The sequence below is a fragment of the Cyprinus carpio genome, chromosome A9 (assembly GCF_018340385.1).
Source record: "Cyprinus carpio isolate SPL01 chromosome A9, ASM1834038v1, whole genome shotgun sequence".
Taxonomy (NCBI): domain Eukaryota; kingdom Metazoa; phylum Chordata; class Actinopteri; order Cypriniformes; family Cyprinidae; genus Cyprinus; species Cyprinus carpio.
Window position 1 is genome coordinate 1,752,339 of NC_056580.1, and position 20,448 is coordinate 1,772,786.

At 38.7% G+C, this 20,448-nt stretch overlaps 1 protein-coding gene across 1 annotated transcript in view; it reads left to right on the forward strand.

The window, feature by feature from the left end:
- Window positions 1-3,463: 3,463 nt before the first annotated feature.
- The window catches only part of ubr3 (ubiquitin protein ligase E3 component n-recognin 3), a 58,353-nt gene continuing 41,368 nt past the window's right edge, over window positions 3,464-20,448 (forward strand). The window contains exons 1-17 of the mRNA XM_042763119.1: window positions 3,464-3,954; window positions 7,397-7,536; window positions 9,075-9,227; window positions 11,470-11,616; window positions 11,736-11,776; window positions 11,957-12,023; window positions 12,131-12,261; window positions 13,898-14,126; window positions 14,256-14,435; window positions 14,835-14,968; window positions 15,347-15,433; window positions 15,519-15,584; window positions 15,978-16,067; window positions 18,202-18,330; window positions 19,612-19,664; window positions 19,741-19,833; window positions 20,207-20,333. Of these exons, the coding sequence (XP_042619053.1) occupies window positions 3,524-3,954; window positions 7,397-7,536; window positions 9,075-9,227; window positions 11,470-11,616; window positions 11,736-11,776; window positions 11,957-12,023; window positions 12,131-12,261; window positions 13,898-14,126; window positions 14,256-14,435; window positions 14,835-14,968; window positions 15,347-15,433; window positions 15,519-15,584; window positions 15,978-16,067; window positions 18,202-18,330; window positions 19,612-19,664; window positions 19,741-19,833; window positions 20,207-20,333 (2,298 nt within the window). The 5' untranslated portion in view covers window positions 3,464-3,523. The remainder of the gene's footprint in view (window positions 3,955-7,396; window positions 7,537-9,074; window positions 9,228-11,469; window positions 11,617-11,735; window positions 11,777-11,956; window positions 12,024-12,130; window positions 12,262-13,897; window positions 14,127-14,255; window positions 14,436-14,834; window positions 14,969-15,346; window positions 15,434-15,518; window positions 15,585-15,977; window positions 16,068-18,201; window positions 18,331-19,611; window positions 19,665-19,740; window positions 19,834-20,206; window positions 20,334-20,448) is intronic.

The window sequence follows — 20,448 nt, forward strand, 5'->3', positions numbered from 1 at the left end:
GTAGGGCCGTTCCACAGTCTAGGGGCTACAGCCTCAAAAAAAAACTGAGATGCGAGCAGCTACCGTTGGATCATCAGGATGGAATAAGAGGTAGAGTTGAGTGTCATCAGCATGGCAGTGGTATGAAAAGCCATGTTTCTGAATGACAGAACCTAATGATGCCATGTAGACAGAGAAGAGAAGTGGTCCAAGAACTGAGCCCTGAGGCACCCCACTAGTTAGATGTTGCGACTTGGAGACCTTACCTCTCCAAGATACTTTGAAGGACCTATCTGAGAGGTAAGACTCAAACCACTGGTGTGCGGTTCATGAGATGCCCTTTGCCAGTATGGTTGACAGGAGGATCTGGTGGTTAACAGTGTCAAAAGCAGCAGCCAGATCAAGCAAGATAAGTACTGAAGATTTGGATTCCACTCTTGCCAGTCTTAGGGCTTCAACAACAGAGAGCAAGGCAGTCTCAGTTGAATGTCCACTTCTGAAGCCAGATTGATTGCTGTCAAGGAGGTTGTTCTGTGTGAGAAAGGCAAAGACTTGGTTGAACAAGTATGATGATTCGATGAAGTAGTATGATGATTGATGAAGTAGTATGATGATTAGATTGATGAAGTAGTATGATGATTAGAAAGGATGAGTTTGGAGACTTCTGCCTCAGAGAGTGAAGAGAAGGATGTGCATGAGAGTATGTTTGCTGGTGAGATGTGCTTGACAGATTGTGGTGTGGAAAATTGTGCACTGATGTTTTTAATTTTATTAATGAAAAACGTGGCAAAATCGTCAGCTATTAGAGTTGATGCAGGAGGGGGAGGAGTAGGACAAAGGAGTGAAGAAAACAAATGCTTTAAAAAGCATGCGAGAGTTAGACGAATTGTTAATTTTGTTATGATAGTTATGTCCCTTTTAGCAGTGGAGACATTAGCAGAGAATGAAGAGAAGAGTGACTGATACACATTAAGGTCAGTAGTATTTTTTGATTTGCACCAATCCCTTTCAGCAGCCCTAAGCTTTAGAATGATGTTCGCATAGAACATCAGATAACCAAGGAGCTGAAGGGGTGGTACGGGCTGGCCTGGAAGACAAGGGGCAAACAGTGTCTAAACAAGATGTAAGAGTGGAGCAGAAAGTATCAGTAGCACTGTTAGTATCAAAAGATACTAACAGTTTAGGGGAAGGAAGCAAAGATGAAAACCATTGAAGATAGCCGGGAGATGAGGGTGAGAATGAGCGTAGGTTACGTCAAAAGATGCCATGTGAAGGGGTATGTGATGTGTCAGGAACCATGTTGTTTGAGGTTAAGAATGAGGAGGAAGTGATCTGAGGTGTGCAGTGGAGGTAACCAGTACATTATCAGTGGAGCAGTGTCGGTGTGTAAATAAGGTCCAGATGGTTGCCTGATTTTTTGAGTAGCAGTAGTTGGACACTCGGTTGAGATCAAAAGAGGCAAGCAGAGTGTGGAAGTCAGCAGATAGAGGGTTTATCTAGGTGGATGTTTTGAAATCTCCAAGCATAACTAGGGGAGTACCATCCTCAGGAAAGGTTGAGAGCAGCACATCTAATTCATCCACAAAGTGACCTAGTGGTCCTGGGGGTCGATAGACAACTACAAAATTGATTTTAAGAGGGTAGGTAACAGTAACTGAATGAGATTCAAATGAGCTGTTGATACCCAAAAATGGTAAAGGATTGAATTTCCAATCATTAGAGATAAGCAGACCAGTACCTCCACCTCTTCCAGTCAAACGGGGGGAGTGGGAAAATGAGAAATTATTGAAGAGTGCTGCAGGTGAAGCAGTGTCCTCTGGTTTGATCCAGGTCTCTGTCAGGGCCATGAGATTTAGCTTTGAATGACTAATAATAGAAGTAACGAAATCGACTTTGTTTACAGCAGACTGGCAATTCCAGAGACCAATAGAAAATAAAGTAGTATATTAGCAGACATAGGCAAAGTGAGCAGGTTGTTAGGATTGTGCTGCCTACAGTGTGTGATGCACATAGTAGAAACACATAGTAAGAATTGTACATACATCCTAGTAAATGAGACGGAGGGATGTTAGTGAGTGAAGGGCATAAAAAAATGGACTGGAACCCAGCACTAATTGATACCTCGTCCAACACACGTGTTGTGGGCAATATTAGCCATTAGAGTGTGCATCGATATAAACTTCAAATTCTAACCGGAAGTACTAGAATATCTGGGAATCTTTGGCATACTCATTTCATACTACGATTTGGGACATACTAATTCCATTTTCGAATACTATTATGGATATTGGGATGCAGCACTCATCACACACTTTTATTTTCTTTTTTCGGTGACGAGTGTGCTCCTGTGTGTATGTGTGTATCAACGTAATGTCACAGTGCTAAACAGCCCTAAAAGTAGGCTTAATTTTGTTTATGGTGATAAGTCAATATAAGGTGCCTCACATTGGTAAGGTTTGTGTCATCCATCCTTCTAACTGAACCAAAAGATAAAGAATGATGCCTAGTGGACAAACAAAAAGTATTTTTGTTGAGTCATAAAGACTTCTTTACTAGTGTTGTATAATAATATATCAAGATATTCGTCCAAAGTGGTCTTAGTAACCAGCGTGCTTTTGTCAGATAAGCAATTCTCACCCTGTCATCTGACCCACACTGTATATAAATCAAACAACAAAACATCGCGAGATAAACACGTACTACACAAAGTACGCTTACAAAACCACGCGAAAAAAAAATAAAATAAAAACACCCAAAACACTCAATCAGGCTCATTTTTTATGACACAAAAGACGACATTCCTCTTTAAGGCGCTTGTCGGTTTAGAAAACGAAATCATCCATTGAAACGCGTTCAAATATTAGGACATGTGTGCCTTATTGTAAAAGAATTGTAAACTTAAAAGCATAATCGTATAAAACTCTTAATTACAAGTAGGACTACCAGTCATCCAAATTGAAATTCGACCCAGTAATCTCGCTAATATCATTATTCTTACCTCATTAATCTCAAACAGCTGATTGGTCCATCTTTACCAGCGCTGAGAAAAGTAACATGTACCATGTGATGTCACTGTCTATAAATTACAGCAAGACATTTTATGAATTGAAAAGACAAAGTGGAAAGTTAAATTAGGTATAGAAATTAATTTCGACCAATTATATCTGATCAGTTACAGAGACAAAAAAATTGAAACAAAAGGTTTACTGCAATTTATTAAAAACATTTGCGGTAGCATTGAACCATAGCTTCTTAAAAACGTGTGGCACTGCAAATACTGTTACCTCCTTTATGACAAATTGCTTGCGCTGTTTCTCACTGAAAAATAAATAAATAAAAATAAATAAATAAATAAAAACACGTATGCTAAGTGTCACGTTAATTTCTGAACCACAAATCTCTGCCTCGTTCCTCGTTTCACGCCACTCCAGAGCTATTCTCGCGAGACTCGCAAGAGAGCCGTAGCAACAAGACCTCGCGAGAAGCGCCGCGATCACAGCAACGAGACAACCAAAATAAAGTGAGCACAACAAACCCGTAGCGCATGATGGCGGCGTCGCTGCTGCGCCGGGACAAGAAATCCACCGCCGCCCACCTGAAGGCTGACCTGAAGAGGACTGACAACAGCTCGGGGCTGCGGCAGCTGCAGGAGCTGCTAGATAGCGTGCTGCACCCGGAGCGGGGCTCGGAGCCGGAGGCGCTGGAGTGGTGTAAATGGCTGCTGGCTGGAGGCGACGGCTTCGACGAGTTCTGCCGGACCGTACGCTCCTACGATAACGCCACCCTCTGCGGACTGGTGTGGACCGCAAACTTCGTGGCGTACCGCTGCCGGACCTGCGGCATCTCGCCGTGCATGTCGCTATGCGCGGAGTGCTTCAATAACGGCGACCACACGGGCCACGACTTTAACATGTTCCGGAGTCAGGCCGGCGGGGCCTGTGACTGCGGGGACGGGAACGTGATGAGAGAGAGCGGGTCAGTACACACTCACAGACCGACACGGGCTGTGTCTCAAACCCTCGACAGGGAGCGGACTACCCGGACAGCGTTTGGGGCGCATCCTAAGATTTGCGCGTCATAGCATACAATCAATAGCGTTTTTGGGATCATAATGTGGAAGCTTGCGATGTGCCTATCTTGACATCATCATCAAAATAATAACCATAATAATCATCATTAAAAAAATTATAAAAATTATTATTATTATTATTTAGCATCATAACACATACGTATACCAAATCACCAGCAGACTTTAAGGGATCGTAGTCTCCAGCCTAATGTGATGGGCAGGTATTGAAACGTCATAGTCCCAAACCTGGCGAGACAACATTTTTGGAAATCATAATATAGGCACATCCTGAGTTAGCGGCTGTTTTGGGGATTATGTCATAGAGCTGCCATCTTAAAAAAATCACATAAATAAAAATTCTGATTCACAGTATTAAATCATAATAATAGCATATTGATGATGATAAAATAACACCGATCATAACATAGAGGTGTCCCAAATCTGCAGCAGAATTCGAGTAATCATAGTCACCACACCTAGCATGATTAGGTGTATTAGGTGAATTATGAATATGCAGTATTTTGGAGTGTTTTATACTCAAACCTTGTAAGATGTCTACCTAGTCATCATTATCGGCACAATTTGTGGTTCTCATAACACTGGCTCGTTGATATCACATTATAGTTGTGTTCTGGTTCTGCAGCGTCATAAGAGTACTATACATGAGCATGCATTTTGGATATAATAGTCTCAAAGAGCTCTAGACATCGTGTGTGGGAACCATATGCACATCCTGAGTCAGCAACAGTTTTTGACATAATGGTCTCAAACTTTGCGAGCAGCCTACAGGACAGCGCTGTTGGGTATCAGTGCTTTCTAATTCTGCGTTTTTTGTGCATCATGTTCTCAAGCTAGTGACCTGACTACCTAGGGCTTCATATCACTGACACATCCCCGATCGGCAGTATTTTGGGGCATCACAGGTGTCCAGCCTATTGTGTCATCCAATCATAGGTCTGTCCTGAATCAGCACCATTTTTTGGACATTGTCTCAAACCTAGTGTACCGCTTCCCACCTAACGCACTAACATAAGGGCTGTCGGGGGGGCTGTGGCACCTGATCACTGCCTTACAGAGAGTGACACAGTCTGGGTTATTTTTAACCCACCCACAGGGTCAGTGACAGGTCTCTCACTCTGCTCACTGCGCAGGGCCTTCTCTTGAACATTTGTGCTTAGGGATGCAACGTATGATTATAGTGACCAAAATGATCACGGTTATCAGTATCAGCACGGAGATGTGCTGGAGATGTTAAAAAAAGTACAAACGCATAAATCACTTAAAGTTTTATATGACTTTTGACTTTTTGTCTGCATAATCACTAAAACAATAACATTACCAGTGATGTTCGGATTTTAATGACAACTTGACTGACAATAGCATGTTCAAATATCTGATGTAAATGTTCAAATAAAGCTTTGAAAAAGTTTAATAAAAAGGTAAACCTCACATTTCAGCCTTTAAATAAAGAGAAGATATAAGTCATAATGATAATTGGTTTATAAATGATTATATGTATTTTATCTGCTAAATAAGTAATTCTAGATAACTTATCTGAATTGTTTAAATGTGTGGAATCCACGTAAGCTTGTTTTTCATTAACAGGTCAAAATTTACTGCAGGGCATGCAAATTCTGTCCGTTTTTGCCCACTGGGTTTGTAGAACTTTGCACACTTGATGAAAAGCAGCATTATAATGCATTATAAATGTACCCCCTTGATGTTGTCGGCTACTACACAAAGTCTGTAAGATTGTACATTTGACATCCTAGTCTACATTTTAATACGCTATTAGAAACAGTAATAATAGTAGACTATTATTGAGATGCCAGGTATCATTTATTAAGCTGTGACTCTGGATAATTGATTTTCAGAATAGAGATCACCGTTCTCCCACGATTCTGAAAACAAAACATTAGAAAAAAACTAAATAATATATTGGCTAATTCACTTACGTTTCTTACAAAATGTTTTATTTATTGTTCTAAATGGGTCTAAAATGTTATAAGTGAGCCTATTAAAAATAAAAATATGTAAAAAAAAAAAAAATAATAATAATAATATTTGAAATAAATGAATGACCTTGATTCGATTGTTTTTGAACAAATTTCTTGATTGAATGAATTAGACATCAAATGCATTTTAACAGTCTCTGGTCTCTACCTACTGGCATAATTATGTAATGTACAAGCCTACAATCTTTATTTGAAGCGTAATGAGTTCCAAAGGTCAGATTCTCGTTTTGGATGCGGCTGCCGCAACATCAGCTATAAACTTTTATCCCAATACTTTCGTTATTAGTATTTAATGTTTGCAACACAGAAATGTAACCTACTGTGTAGAATTTCCGTGATCCCTGCCTTCAGAAGTACAGTCATATAATTAACTGATTCATATATTCATTTGTAAGCCTGTGCAAAAAGCGGTTTAAATATTTCGGGCAGATTTCAAATTTCCGTAGAGGAATCATCGTCTAGCCTAAGATTGCGTGTGTTTGAGTGATTGTATTTTAAATGTTAATATATGAGCCTATAGCCTATGCCAATTTTGTATGTCATTTGTACCAGACCTCATTCATTTCATTTGTATAATTCCCTTAGCACTCTTATAAAACCTCCCATCTACTCCGCCCTGTTTTCACTCAGAACGAAACCACTCTGTGTGCTGTGCACACCTGAGACTGTTACTCAAAACTGTGCTTTATGCTGGACAGTATTTATTTATCACGAGTTGTTCAAATTGCGGTAATCTAATACGGTTTTAATGATAATTAAAAGATGAAACGGTAATACTAACTGTGGGGAATTTTATCATGATTTATCGTCAAACCGGTAATCGTTACATCCCTGTGTGTTATTAGACGTTTAGAGGTTCGGATGTGGGGGCCGGATATGACCGCGGTCAGCTGGAGCTCAAAAGATTCGCTGTATTTGATCAGTAAAGGGTTTATTTATCATGAAGTGTTGTGCTGTGCAGGAATGAGGATATTGGCAGTTTTATTCTTGGAAGGAGTGTAGTGTGAAAAAGCATCAGCTCCACTAACACTTTTGCTTTTGTTCTGGAGAGTGACGTCACCGTACACGCATGTTCTTTCAGATTCAAAATGATCTCTATTCTTATTTAAAGAAATCCATTGCCTTTTTAGCCACATTCACTGCCAAGATTACAGATGATGTTTACTATAAATGCTAAGACAGCATTTATGAATGATGCGCCAAAATATTTTCTTACTGAAACTGAAATTAAAGTTTCTTCCTGTATAAGAATTTGTATTTGTTAAGATGACAATGGATGTTTTGTGCACTAAACAGCATGTTGAATTCTAATTTACATGCTCTTGTGTGACAGGTTTTGCAGTAGGCATCGATTAAAAACAGGAGAGAATGTGCCGTCAGTCCCTCGGGATCTGCTGCTCATGTCTGAGATGGTGCTGCCGCGGTTTATCATCACTATCATTCAGTACCTGAGAGACGGCTACACGGAGCCAGGTGAGAACACCAGATCACACCTTAAAGGAACACTTCACCCAAAATTGAATTTATTGGAGGTTTCACCCTCAGGCCTTCCAAGATGTAGATGTGATGTTTCTTCATTGGAATGGATTTGGATAAATGTAGCATTACGTCACTTGCTCAGCAATGGATGCTCTGCAGTGAATGGGTGCCGTCAGAATGAGAATCCAAACAGCTGATAAAAACATCACAGTAATCAACACCACTCCAGTACGTCAGTTAATGTCTTGTGAAGTGAAAAGCTGTTTGTTTGTTAAAAAAAAAAAAAAAAAAAAAAAAAAAAAAATCCATCAAGGCAGTTTAACTTTAAACTTTAAATCACTTCTGGCCAAAATGTGAGTCCATAATTCATAAAAAATGCTTTCACAAATGAAAAAGTCCATTCCCTGTTTGCTCACATCAAAATCCACCACCAATAACAGTTTTGGACTGTTTCGCTTGCAAAGGGTTTTTTTTTTTTTTTTTATTTATTGTTTTTTTTTTTATCCGTGCATATTTCTCTCCTGATTCAGACTGGATTTCAAGAAAGTGAAAGCAATTTTATGTAATAATTTAATCTCTAATTTAAGCTGGAAGCAATGGCTTGAAGGTAAACATGTCTTGATGGATTTGTTTATTATAGAGTATTACTAAACATGAATATTAGATGTTTCTGTGGATTACTGTGATGTTTTTATCAGCTGTTTGGACTCTCATTCTGACGGCACCCATTCACTGCAGAGCATCCATTGCTGAGCAAGTGATGTAATGCTACATTTCTCTGAATTCTCCAAATGTTCTGTTAAAGAAAAAAACTGATCTGCCTCTTGGACAGTAAATCCATATCAGATTTTCATATTGGGCTGAACTCTTCCTTTAAAGGGATAGTCCACTCAGTAATGAAAATTATGTCATTATTTACCTACCCTCATGCCATTACAAACCTACGTTTCTTTTCTTTAAAAAAAAAAAAAAAAAAAAATTGTTGATTGATGTTGGAAACCAAAATTTTTTGTCTTCCATTGTATTTTTTTTGTCCATCTAATGGAAGTCAATGGGAGCCAAAGTTGTTACCAACATTCTTCATTCATTCTGTAACGCACATGCAGTGCTGTAACTGCTTTAAAGACCACATGGAATGGCTTCCCAAGCATGCAAGCATCATGTTGATGTATTTCTCATAGGAAGAGTTGAGGCAGGGCATATTGAAGAATCCTGCTTCCATGATTAATGTGTTTGTTTTCTAAAGGCTATTTCGTGAATTTATAGGTGTACACTTGAGTTCCTCAAAACTCATAGAACTAGAAGCCACAAAACTCCAGTTTTCATTTCATGGGGTCTTTGAAGTGTTTAGTTTGGACCTGGCTCAGTGGATTCAGCTCATAATCTGATCAGAAACACTTTGCTTAGCTTTTACAAATAGGATTTTAAAAACCAGCAATGAATAAGACTATCTGTGATGTAAAATAACGTCGGTGCTTTTGAATGCTGCTTTATTTTGTCAAACACACACACATCTTATCATGTGCTGGCAGAGTCGGCCGCTGACAGAGATCTGCAGAAGGTTCTGCAGCAGTTAGACCTGCACATATCCTTCTTAGAAGAGCTCACCAAGATGGGCGGAGCCATGCGCACTGTTCTCACCAAGATCTTAACCAATCAGCAGACCTTTAAAGAACTGAGCATGGGTGAGTATGTCTGAAATGTGTTGGTTTTGTCTGTAGAGTAGTCGAACAATTGAAGTCGTGTCTGCCTGCTTCTTGTTTTTTCCGGTCACTTGAGTTTTTAAACACCTTTTGTTTATTTGTTGTTTCATTTATCACTTGTTTGTTTGTTTGACCGTTTCCACTCTCTCACCTCCACAAAAAAAAATATATATTCAATTGATTTAATCATAAAGAACCTACAGGTCCTTCTCAAAAAATTAGCATATTGTGAAAAAGTTCATTATTTTCCATAATGTAATGATAAAAATTAAACTTTCATATATTTTAGATTCATTGCACACCAACTGAAATATTTCAGGTCTTTTATTGTTTTAATACTGATGATTTTGGCATACAGCTCATGAAAACCCAAAATTTCCTATCTCAAAAAATTAGCATATCATGAAAAGGTTCTCTAAACGAGCTATTAACCTAATCATCTGAATCAACTAATTAACTCTAAAACACCTGCAAAAGATTCCTGAGGCTTTTAAAAACTCCCAGCCTGGTTCATTACTCAAAACTGCAATCATGGGTAAGACTGCCGACCTGACTGCTGTCCAGAAGGCCATCATCGACACCCTCAAGCGAGAGGGTAAGACACAGAAAGAAATTTCTGAACGAATAGGCTGTTCCCAGAGTGCTGTATCAAGGCACCTCAGTGGGAAGACTGTGGGAAGGAAAACGGTGTGGCAAAAAAACGCTGCACAACGAGAAGAGGTGACCGGACCCTGAGGAAGATTGTGGAGAAGGACCAATTCCAGACCTGGGGGACCTGCGGAAGCAGTGGACTGAGTCTGGAGTAGAAACATCCAGAGCCACCGTGCACAGGCGTGTGCTTTTGAACCAGAAACAGCGGCAGAAGCGCCTGACCTGGGCTACAGAGAAGCAGCACTGGACTGTTGCTCAGTGGTCCAAAGTACTTTTTTTTTTTTTTTCGGATGAAAGCAAATTTTGCATGTCATTCGGAAATCAAGGTGCCAGAGTCTGGAGGAAGACTGGGGAGAAGGAAATGCCAAAATGCCTGAAGTCCAGTGTCAAGTACCCACAGTCAGTGATGGTCTGGGGTGCCATGTCAGCTGCTGGTGTTGGTCCACTGTGTTTTATCAAGGGCAGGGTCAATGCAGCTAGCTATCAGGAGATTTTGGAGCACTTCATGCTTCCATCTGCTGAAAAGCTTTATGGAGATGAAGATTTCGTTTTTCAGCACGACCTGGCACCTGCTCACAGTGCCAAAACCACTGGTAAATGGTTTACTGACCATGGTATAACTGTGCTCAATTGGCCTGCCAACTCTCCTGACCTGAACCCCATAGAGAATCTGTGGGATATTGTGAAGAGAAAGTTGAGAGACGCAAGACCCAACACTCTGGATGAGCTTAAGGCCGCTATCGAAGCATCCTGGGCCTCCATAACACCTCAGCAGTGCCACAGGCTGATTGCCTCCATGCCACGCCGCATTGAAGCAGTCATTTCTGCAAAAGGATTCCCGACCAAGTATTGAGTGACTAACTGAACATAATTATTTGAAGGTTGACTTTTTTTGTATTAAAAACACTTTTCTTTTATTGGTCGGATGAAATATGCTAATTTTTTGAGATAGGAATTTTGGGTTTTCATGAGCTGTATGCCAAAATCATCAGTATTAAAACAATAAAAGACCTGGAAAATAATGAACTTTTTCACAATATGCTAATTTTTTGAGAACGACCTGTATATATGCAAATGATTGATTGATGAGATGTTGTCTTGTTTTAATGTGAAACGAGTCACAATAATTACTGATAGGTTGTGGGTTTGCTGTCCTGTTTAAACCTATCCATCCTTCAATAACAGCATGTTACAAAGCTGCTTTACATTGTGAGAGATTCATAAAACTACTGTATGTGCAGTGATCATGGATCTTGTTAAAATTAGGCTTTTATTTTTATTTCATCAAATAAAAACCCTCTGGCATAGCTGTGAAAATCCCCTTTCGGAAAAGTCATTTTAAAAGTATTGTTGTTACTGATGTGGACTTTTATGCATTGATGTATTTAGTTTTTTAATATCATAATTCCAACGTTTTTTAATCAAGCTGTTTTTGCAGCTATTAGCCACCATAATGGGCTTTTTCCAGATGAGTTTTTTTTTTTTTTTTTTTTTTTACATTTCAGCCTTTAATAATAGGCTCAAATAATTTTCAGCTCAGCGTTCACACTCCTGTATTGTCCCACACCCACAGGTCAAGAGGAGAATGTTTATGCGAAGAGGAACTATGAGAAGTATTTGTCAGCACTGAAGAGTTCAGGTCTGTTGTCGGTGGAGGAGAAAGGAACAGGAGCTGGGGCTACAGACACCCCGGCTGGGGCAGGAGCGCTCAGTCTACTGGGTAACACCTGCTGCCTCTTCTGTGATTTATGCCTGATGGGTGCATAGGGAGAAACAGGTCTTGATGACTCTTCGGTAACACGGTTATAACATTTTTCTTTATGTTTATTATTATTTTAGGAGCTACTGCTGCTGCCAGTCTGGAGGACTCTAGCAAAGAGGTAGGCTCACAGACTTGTGGGATAGATAAAATGTGCCCCAGCAACTAGTCAAAACAAACACAGCAGGGTGTGTCTTCCTTCTGTGTCATTGTTGAGACTGCAGCCTTCTTTTAGCCACTGAACTGATTGTTTAAGCTGTGCTCATTGTTGAGAAAAGCGGTTCATGTATTTGTCTGACAGGAGGATCAGGATGGACTGCAGGGTGTGGGCCAGAGGAAAAGAGTCAAGCTCAGTAGCAGTACCAAAGGTAGAGCCCGTTAGATCTCATCATCCGTAAAGCTCATGAACAGTTATCCCCTGAATAATGAGTAACAAAAACAATCACATTTCCTTGCTCTTTTCCTGTTTCCTTAGATCCATCCATAATGGACACCCTGAAACATAAATGTTTTTTAGAAGAGTTATTGTTTTGGACTATTAAGTATGAATTTCCACAGAAGATGGTCACTTTTTTGCTCAACATGTTGCCAGATCAGGATTACAAGGTATTCAATGCTAAACTCTCATGTATGCAGGATCCAAAATTAATCTTGCTTTGTTTAACCTGTAAATCGGCAGTATTTTTTTCCCCTAAATTTAATTTGTTACGCTCTTTGCAACTTTTGGAGTATTAATATTAGACCTAACATACGGTATGGGAAGTAACTTTCTGCTTAACTTTTGTTGCACCATCTGTTATGAAGACCGACTTTAGCTATTAGATTGTAAGCTCTTTGTAAAGTAATGTGTATTTATTTATTATGAAGTTTACATTCAATATTTGTCCTGTTAAGAGACATTCTAAAAAATTAGAAGGAAGGAAAAGCTATAGTTAAATGCTTTTACTAAATCTTTTCCATTTGCTTACAAAACGTATCTGTTCGCTCGCAAACATTTTGTCTTCTCGAGAAACATTTGTGATGGAAATATGAGGTTCTTGATGTAATGTGATATGTTTTGCGATACAACGTGATACTTTTTAGAAGGAACACAAAAGCCTTAAAAGTTTAATGTATGTACAGTACAGGTCAAAAGTTTGGAAACATTACTATTTTTAATGTTTTTGAAAGAAGTTTCTTCTGCTCATCAAGCCTGCATTTATTTCATCAAAAATACAGAAAAAATGTAATTTTGTGATATATTATTACAATTTAAAATAATTGTTTTTAAATTTATTATACTTTAAATTCATTTATTTCTGTGATGCAAAGCTGAATTTTTTAGGATCATTATCACATGATCCTTTAGAAATCATTCTAATATGATGATTCATTATCAAAGTTGGAAAACAGTTCTGCTGCTTAATATTTTTTTCAGAACATGTGATACTTTCTTAGGATACTTTGATGAATAAAAATTTTTAAAAAAAAAAGAAAAAAAAAAGAAGCTATGTTTTTAAAATATTAATATGTTGTAATAACAATATAGTGTATAAGTCAGTAATTTGGGGTCAGTAATTGTTTTTTTTCTTTTTTTAAAATAAAATCAATACTTTTATTCAGCAAGGATGTGTTAAATTGATAAAAAGTGATAGTAAAGAAAATATATTATTAGAATATATATTATTAGAATTTTTTTTTTTAATTTGAATAAATGCAGTTCTTTTTAACCTTTTATTCATCAAATATATTAGACAGCAGAACTGTTTCCAACACTCATAATAAATCAGAATATTAGAATGATTTCTAAATGATCATGTGATAGACTGGATGTTACATGTGACACTGAAGGCTGGAGTAATGATGCTGAAAATTCAGCTTTGCATCACAGGAATAAATTATTTTTTTAAAGTACATTCAAATAGAAAACTATTATTTAGATAAGTTGTAATAATATTTCACAATATTACTGTTTTTTTCTGTATTTTTGATCAAATAAATGTAGGCTTGATGAGCAGAAGAGACTTCTTTCAAAAACATTAAAAATAGTAATGTTTCCAAACTTTTGACCTGTACTGTATATCATATAGACAAATATGTAATAGTGTGTAAATTAGTGCCCCTTTACACCACAAGGCTGTGAGTTGTAACTTTTGTATAGCTGCTGCAACCAGCCCATGATCTCTAAATAATATATATATATATATAAAAAATTTTTTAACTAAAATCTATAACACGTGAACGTCCTTCTCCTGTGCCACAGATCACTTTCACTAAAACATTTGTACAACACTATGCCTTCATCATGAAGACCCTCATGAAGAGCCACGAGTCGGACACCATGTCCAACCGCATCGTTCACATCAGCGTGCAGCTCTTCAGTAACGAGGAGCTGGCGAGACACGTCACAGAGGAGTGCCAGTTACTGGACATCATGGTCACTGTGCTCATCTACATGATGGAGAGCTGCCTTATCAAGAGCGAACTGCAAGGTAACAAAAGAAGCTAATTATAGGCTGTGTCCAAATGGCATGCTGCCACACTACTCGCAGTATGCATACAATGCACTATTTGCGAATTTATTGGGTTGCCAGCTACAAAATGTCTTCGATCTGTCACAGATGAGGAGAGTAATCATCACGTGGTGGTGAACTGTGGTGAAGCTCTGCTGAAGAATAACACCTACTGGCCTTTAGTTAGTGATTTTATTAATATCCTCTCGCACCAAAGTGTGGCCAAGCGCTTCCTGGAGGATCAGTCTCTGCTGCTGCCCTGGATGAGTTTCGTCTCCTTCTTCCAAGGTCAGGGACTGAAAGGAAATCCTGCAGTCATAGAGTTTTTGTTTCAAAGTCTGTAGTGCTTTTTTTTTTTTCTTTTTTTTTTCTCAGTCCTATGAATATCAAAATGCGAATTAATTAGTGTTTACTTAAGCAATGAGTTCGGAGAGGCTGTGCTTTATTGTAAAATAGGCTTTCGATAATGTGACTGCACTTATAATATATCATAGGCTTGAATGCCTTTTATATAGATGTTAACTACATAACAAGCATCCAGGATTATTAATTTTAGGAAGGTCTTTGTTGATTAAAATGAAAGAACTCTCTCTGCGATATAGGTTATGTTACTGAAATGTGATCTCAGCGAGCCAATGATTCACTCTGATGTTATGGATTTCCTCTCTGTGGCTTTTCCTGTGTTAGGGATGAATCTGAATAAGAGAGAGCTGAATGAACACGTGGAGTTTGAGTCTCAGACGTATTATGCAGCGTTTGCAGCTGAGCTGGAGGCCTGTGCTCAGCCCATGTGGGGTCTCCTGACACACTGCAAAGTCAAAGTGAGGCTACATTCATCACACTCCAACACCTTTTTGTTTTAAAATGCTCTTATTAGATCACAGGTTTGTATCTTCTAGAACTGTTGGTGTAATGCAATAAATACATGTTACTTGACAATTGCTTTCAGGGGTCTTTTGTAAGGTCTTAAGTCATTTAACTTATTTTACCTTGAGTGGCTCATTTTTAGAAAGCTGGGTCATGTATGAGATGCTGCAAAGGACATGAGACCCCGGAGGCCACACATGCCCATCTAGCACATTAAGATACAATGGAAAAGCAGCGCATTAGAATTCAAAAATGTGTTCTGAGTGAACAGCCCGTTATTAATGTTTTTGTAGCAGGTTTGTTTATGTATTAAAAATATTGTGTGTTGCCAGGAGACCCAAGAGTACACTAAGACAGTGGTGCAGTACTGTCTGGATACTCTTCAGATGTGGTTTGATGCCATTGGGTTTGTAGATGAGGTACAGTCTTGATGTTCACACTGTCAGATTATGTCTTGATAAAGTGGAACCAGTAAGTAATCCCCCCCCCCTCTCTCTGTCACAGCCTGCCCTCAACCAGCTGACCTTTCATTTACCTCTCCATAGATACTATGCCATGTTCCTCAGCAAGGTGAGCTTGAAGCACAGTCTCACACTCAGAACCCATGTGTTGTTCAACAAATCAGTTGAGTGAATAATTCAGTGTCTTACTCAGAAAGGCAGTCTCCTCCTTGTAAAAGGATGCAACCTGCGGTAAGAATATTGGTACCACTAATATTGGGAACCAGTTTGAAATGAGCAAACACGTATAAGCCGAGTAATGCAAATAGTAAAAAGTCTGGTACGTGCATGTCAGCAAGTATATGTGTATTGAACTGGCTGATATGTTGTAAATTGTGATAGACCTGCAAAATCCTGGGCAGATTTTAGTCCCAGTTCTGTCACCAAAAAAGCTATCCGTATTGAGTATGAATATGTCAGACCCTGATTATAAACTAATCTGTGTTTTTTTGATGTTTTGCAGGGAGTGAAGTGTCAAGGTCTGGATTTGGACAGTTTGCTTCCTGATCAGGAGATGCTTATGAAGATCATGGTTCACCCTCTTCAGATACAGGTAATAAACAACGAAGGTGAATGAAGACATTAAGAGAAGTATTAATCAATTGGAAGTGAGTGCCTGATTGTGTGTGATTAATCAGTGGCTCGCCTAAAATGTATCCGCGTTTGTTCACCCTCGTGTCGAAAATCGAAAACTGTTATCCATGACTAGTGCTGGCTAGACTACAAATACATCATGATAGTAGCATATACGACTTGTACACTAAATTTCATGATAGCTTTGTGTGTGGAACAGATCAAAACTGAACTAGTCATTCACTGAAAGTCTTCCCCACTGTGGAGGACTATGAGTGACACTTAAACTTAAAGGTAGGGTAGGTGGTGTGGTTCAAAAACATTTTTTGTTATGCTGGTTGAAATTCTCTTCATATCCCGATAGCAATCACTAAGTGGTCTAAATGTATTTATATTAGGGCTGTCAGTTTAATGCGTTAACTTAATTAGTCATAAAAAATAATGTGATTAAAATATTTAACGCATTAGCCCCGCCCCAGTTTCTGAATGGATCCTCATTTTGAACGAAGCGTGTGAACCAATGATTCAAAGGCACATTCATAAAGAGAGCCGTTTACATAATTCCTGAATGAATCAGCCGTTTGAATGAATCCAATGAATGAACAGCTCAGGAAGACATTTACTGCCACCTGCTGGCAGTTTTAGTTTCTTACAGTATCATTTCATTTATAAAAAAATAAATAAAAGTTAGACGTTAAAGGCATAGTTCCCCCAAAAATAAATACATTGTCATTTACTCACCCTCATGTCAAGCCTGAATGACTGACTTTTCTTTGCTCAACATAAAAGAAGGTATTTTGTTTATATCCAACCTGTTTTGGTTACCAGTGACTTTCATTGCATGAACAAAAAATACAAAACATATAGATCTTTGTCACATTATCTTCTTTAATGTTCCGTAGTTGATGTTAGGCCGTTGTAGCCTAAACGTTTGTTTAATAAATTTTATGATGAATCAAACAAAATATTTCTTTCTAAAGCTACTATTTATAATGTCTCCTTGATACTTTTTCATTTAACACAAAAATAGATTTAAATAATCTTTTGTGGGTATTTTGTTCATCCAATCATATTCCTCGGTCCAAGGACTACGATAAGCTGTCCTATCTGCCTCTTAACGTATGTATTTGCATACCTCTGTGCAGACGTGATACGTCGTGACTCGTTAGCTCCTTCCATTCCGCTGTTGCAGACGGAGGATGTTATGTTTTCTCAGTGGTGAATGGGACATGAGTTTCAGTCTTCCACCAACGCCGTCTCTCATGGTGTCGCCGGGTAGCCTCTGCTCTGCTTGAGCGCAGTCATGTGTTTTGGAGGAGGTGTGGCCCTTTGGAGAGTGATTTGCAGGGAGGGTGGGATCTTATGCGTTCAAATCTAGCTTGCTATTGCTAGCTTCTCCAAGATCACCTACCCTAACTTTAAGTGAAGGAACAAGCTATCAATTTAATAATTCACACCTAAAAATGAAGTTAAATCAACTGCTTTAAAACTGACAGATTAATAGACATTTAAATATGTAGTTAAATACAATAAATGTAACAATTTCAACATTATTTAATTCATGTCTTAAGGTAGTGAAAACATTAAACAAGGAAAATTGCCAAATGTTTTGTTTCATTTCTTTGTGAGGTTTTTTTTTTTTTTTTTTTTTTTTTACATCTATTTGTCAGTCGAGTAAAAAAAAATACCCTTGGACAGTTCACTCGTGGTGCCCCCTGTACCCCTCCGTTACAGTTTTCAAAACTTGAGTCATGCTTGCTTCAGAACATATGTTTCATGGATAAAAGAAAATCCTATGAATCTGGACTGCCTAGAACTGTATATATGAGCTGTACCCACTGATGTTATTTATAGTGTAAAATATTGCTTTTGTTTTTAGATCTAGGTGCTAAAATATGGCCACACACAAGGCTTCATTTTGTCCATCAGTGCTCTAAACGCTGCTGAAGCAGAGGACAGCTGAAGCAGCCGTTTGTCATAAATCTTCACTGATGTCTGGCATTTCACTTCTGGCGTGTGACTTGATGTTATGATGGTAATGCTACAGTGTGTGATAAGTAGACGGGACCCATGTGTTGATCTGTGTGTGTGTGTGTGTGTGTGTGTGTGTGCAGGCTAGCCTGTCTGAGATCCATAGTAACATGTGGGTGAGAAATGGGCTGCAGATTAAAGGCCAGGCCATGACTTATGTCCAGTCTCACTTCTGTAACTCCATGATTGACCCGGACATCTACCTCCTGCAGGTAACGTGCTGATACTCTCTCTCTCGCTCGCTTACCTAAAACTTCTGTACTGAAATAGGTGTTCATCCAGGGTCCAGAATTCTTTGCCACAACAGCACATCATGTGATTATTTCAATTTAAGTAGTTGTTAGAACACACACAGGATACATCAATTTTATTCAGTAGGATTTGAGGTGAAAGCCTATTGCTACTAATATTTAGCACTTTCTGAGTGTTAAAGGGGTCATATGATGTTACTGAAAAGAACATTATTTTGTGTGTTTGGTTTAATGCAATGTGTTTGTGGTTTAATGTTCAAAAAACACATTATTTTCCACATACTGTACATTATTGTTGCTCCTCTATGCCCCGACTTTCTGAAACGCATAGATTTTAACAAAGCTCATTGTTCTGAAAAGCGAGGTGTGCTCTGATTGGCCGGCTATCCAGTGCGTTGTGATTGGTCGAGTACCTCAAGCGTGTGACGGAAATGTTACGCCCCTTACCATACTGTGATGCCGTGTCCCAAAGCGACAAGACAAAAACATTAAAACCCATTACAAACGAGGCTTTTGTAGAATCCAGTGGGGACATAATTACGGATTATAATGACTTATACTGTCTTTTTATGCGTTGCGTTGCATATCGTGCTGCGTTAAAATGAAATCATTTGTCTGCATTTGTGATCGTAGAAACGACAAACAACAAGCTCACGTTTGAATCATCAGTGGCAAATTAAAATTAAAATATGAAAACGTACTTACAGGCTGTGAGTCAGAACAGCCAGCATTGTAGGTTCAGGAAACAGTCCTCCGTTAAATTTGTTGCGCACACACGAATATTTGGTTTGAACTGTTTTGGAACAGTGTTGTAAATACAACTTAACCACTGATTTCTAGTTGTGTCCTCTTTTGGAAGACCAAACAAAGTATTTTCACTTCCACAACGAAACACACAGTGTCTCGACGCAATGGTGGCGGCAGCAACAATACTACATTGAGAATAAAAGTTACTCCTCCTTTCTTTGTGTGAACATTTGTGCGGTGTTATGCAAATCTTCCCACACAGTGACATAGACATGGGGGCGTGTTTAAACAAGGTGTTTTAGGAGGGTGTGGACAAGTCTTAACTTTTATAAAGAACATCTCTTTGGGTTTGAGTACAAAGTCTTGGCAACTTTAGGGATCTTATCTATTCACAAACAGATTGTAACACTCCAAAGAGAAAGGAAAACTTGAAATCACATCATATGACCCCCTCCTGAGACATTGGTATTTATTTATTTATTTTTTGGTCTTTAGGTGTGTGCATCTAGATTGGATCCAGATTACTTCATTTCCTCAGTGTTTGAGAGGTACGACAACTTTTCTGTCTTGGATTGGGGTTTTTACACCCTGCGATGGATCCTAAAAGCTTTGTGTGTATGTCAGGTTCAAGGTGGTGGATCTGCTGACGATGGCGTCTCAGCATCAGAACGCAGTGCTGGACTCGGAGCAGGAGAGACCCATGCTGGAGGGTGACCTTCCACCTCACTACTCATAATTATCAGAATAAAAATACACTCATATCCACACCATCTCAATAACAAAAATACAACACAACGTGAAGCTCAAAAGACTTATCATTGGAACATGTTACTTCTAATTGGTAAATCTAAGGCTTCAGAATATGACTGTGTTCGAGTTCTGAATGCGGTTACATTCACACAGTTTGACTATAAATAAACTATTAAAATTAATGACTAGACTCACACCTGTATTTTGAAAGCATGTTTCTATATAAATGTTCTGTGTTAACTGAAAAACTTTAGAAACTTAGTTGTCTTTCAGTGTGATAGCACACATGAGCTTCTCGTGTGTTGTGTGTGTGTTTTTTCGGAAACTCGGAAATGTGGGAAATATTAGCTCATGTCTTTCTCTCTTTGTGTGTCATTGCAGGAATGTCTGATGATGAGATTTTGAGAGCGGAGATGGTGTCACAGTTGTGTATGAATGATCGTACCCACAGTTCCCTGCTAGATCTTGTATCCTTTCACCACGAAAACATGATGTACTCACAGGAAGTTCAACAAATACTCCGCTTTGATTGTTTTTGCAAGCGTTAGTACAGCTTGTCAAGTTGTCCTCGATTTTGTATCA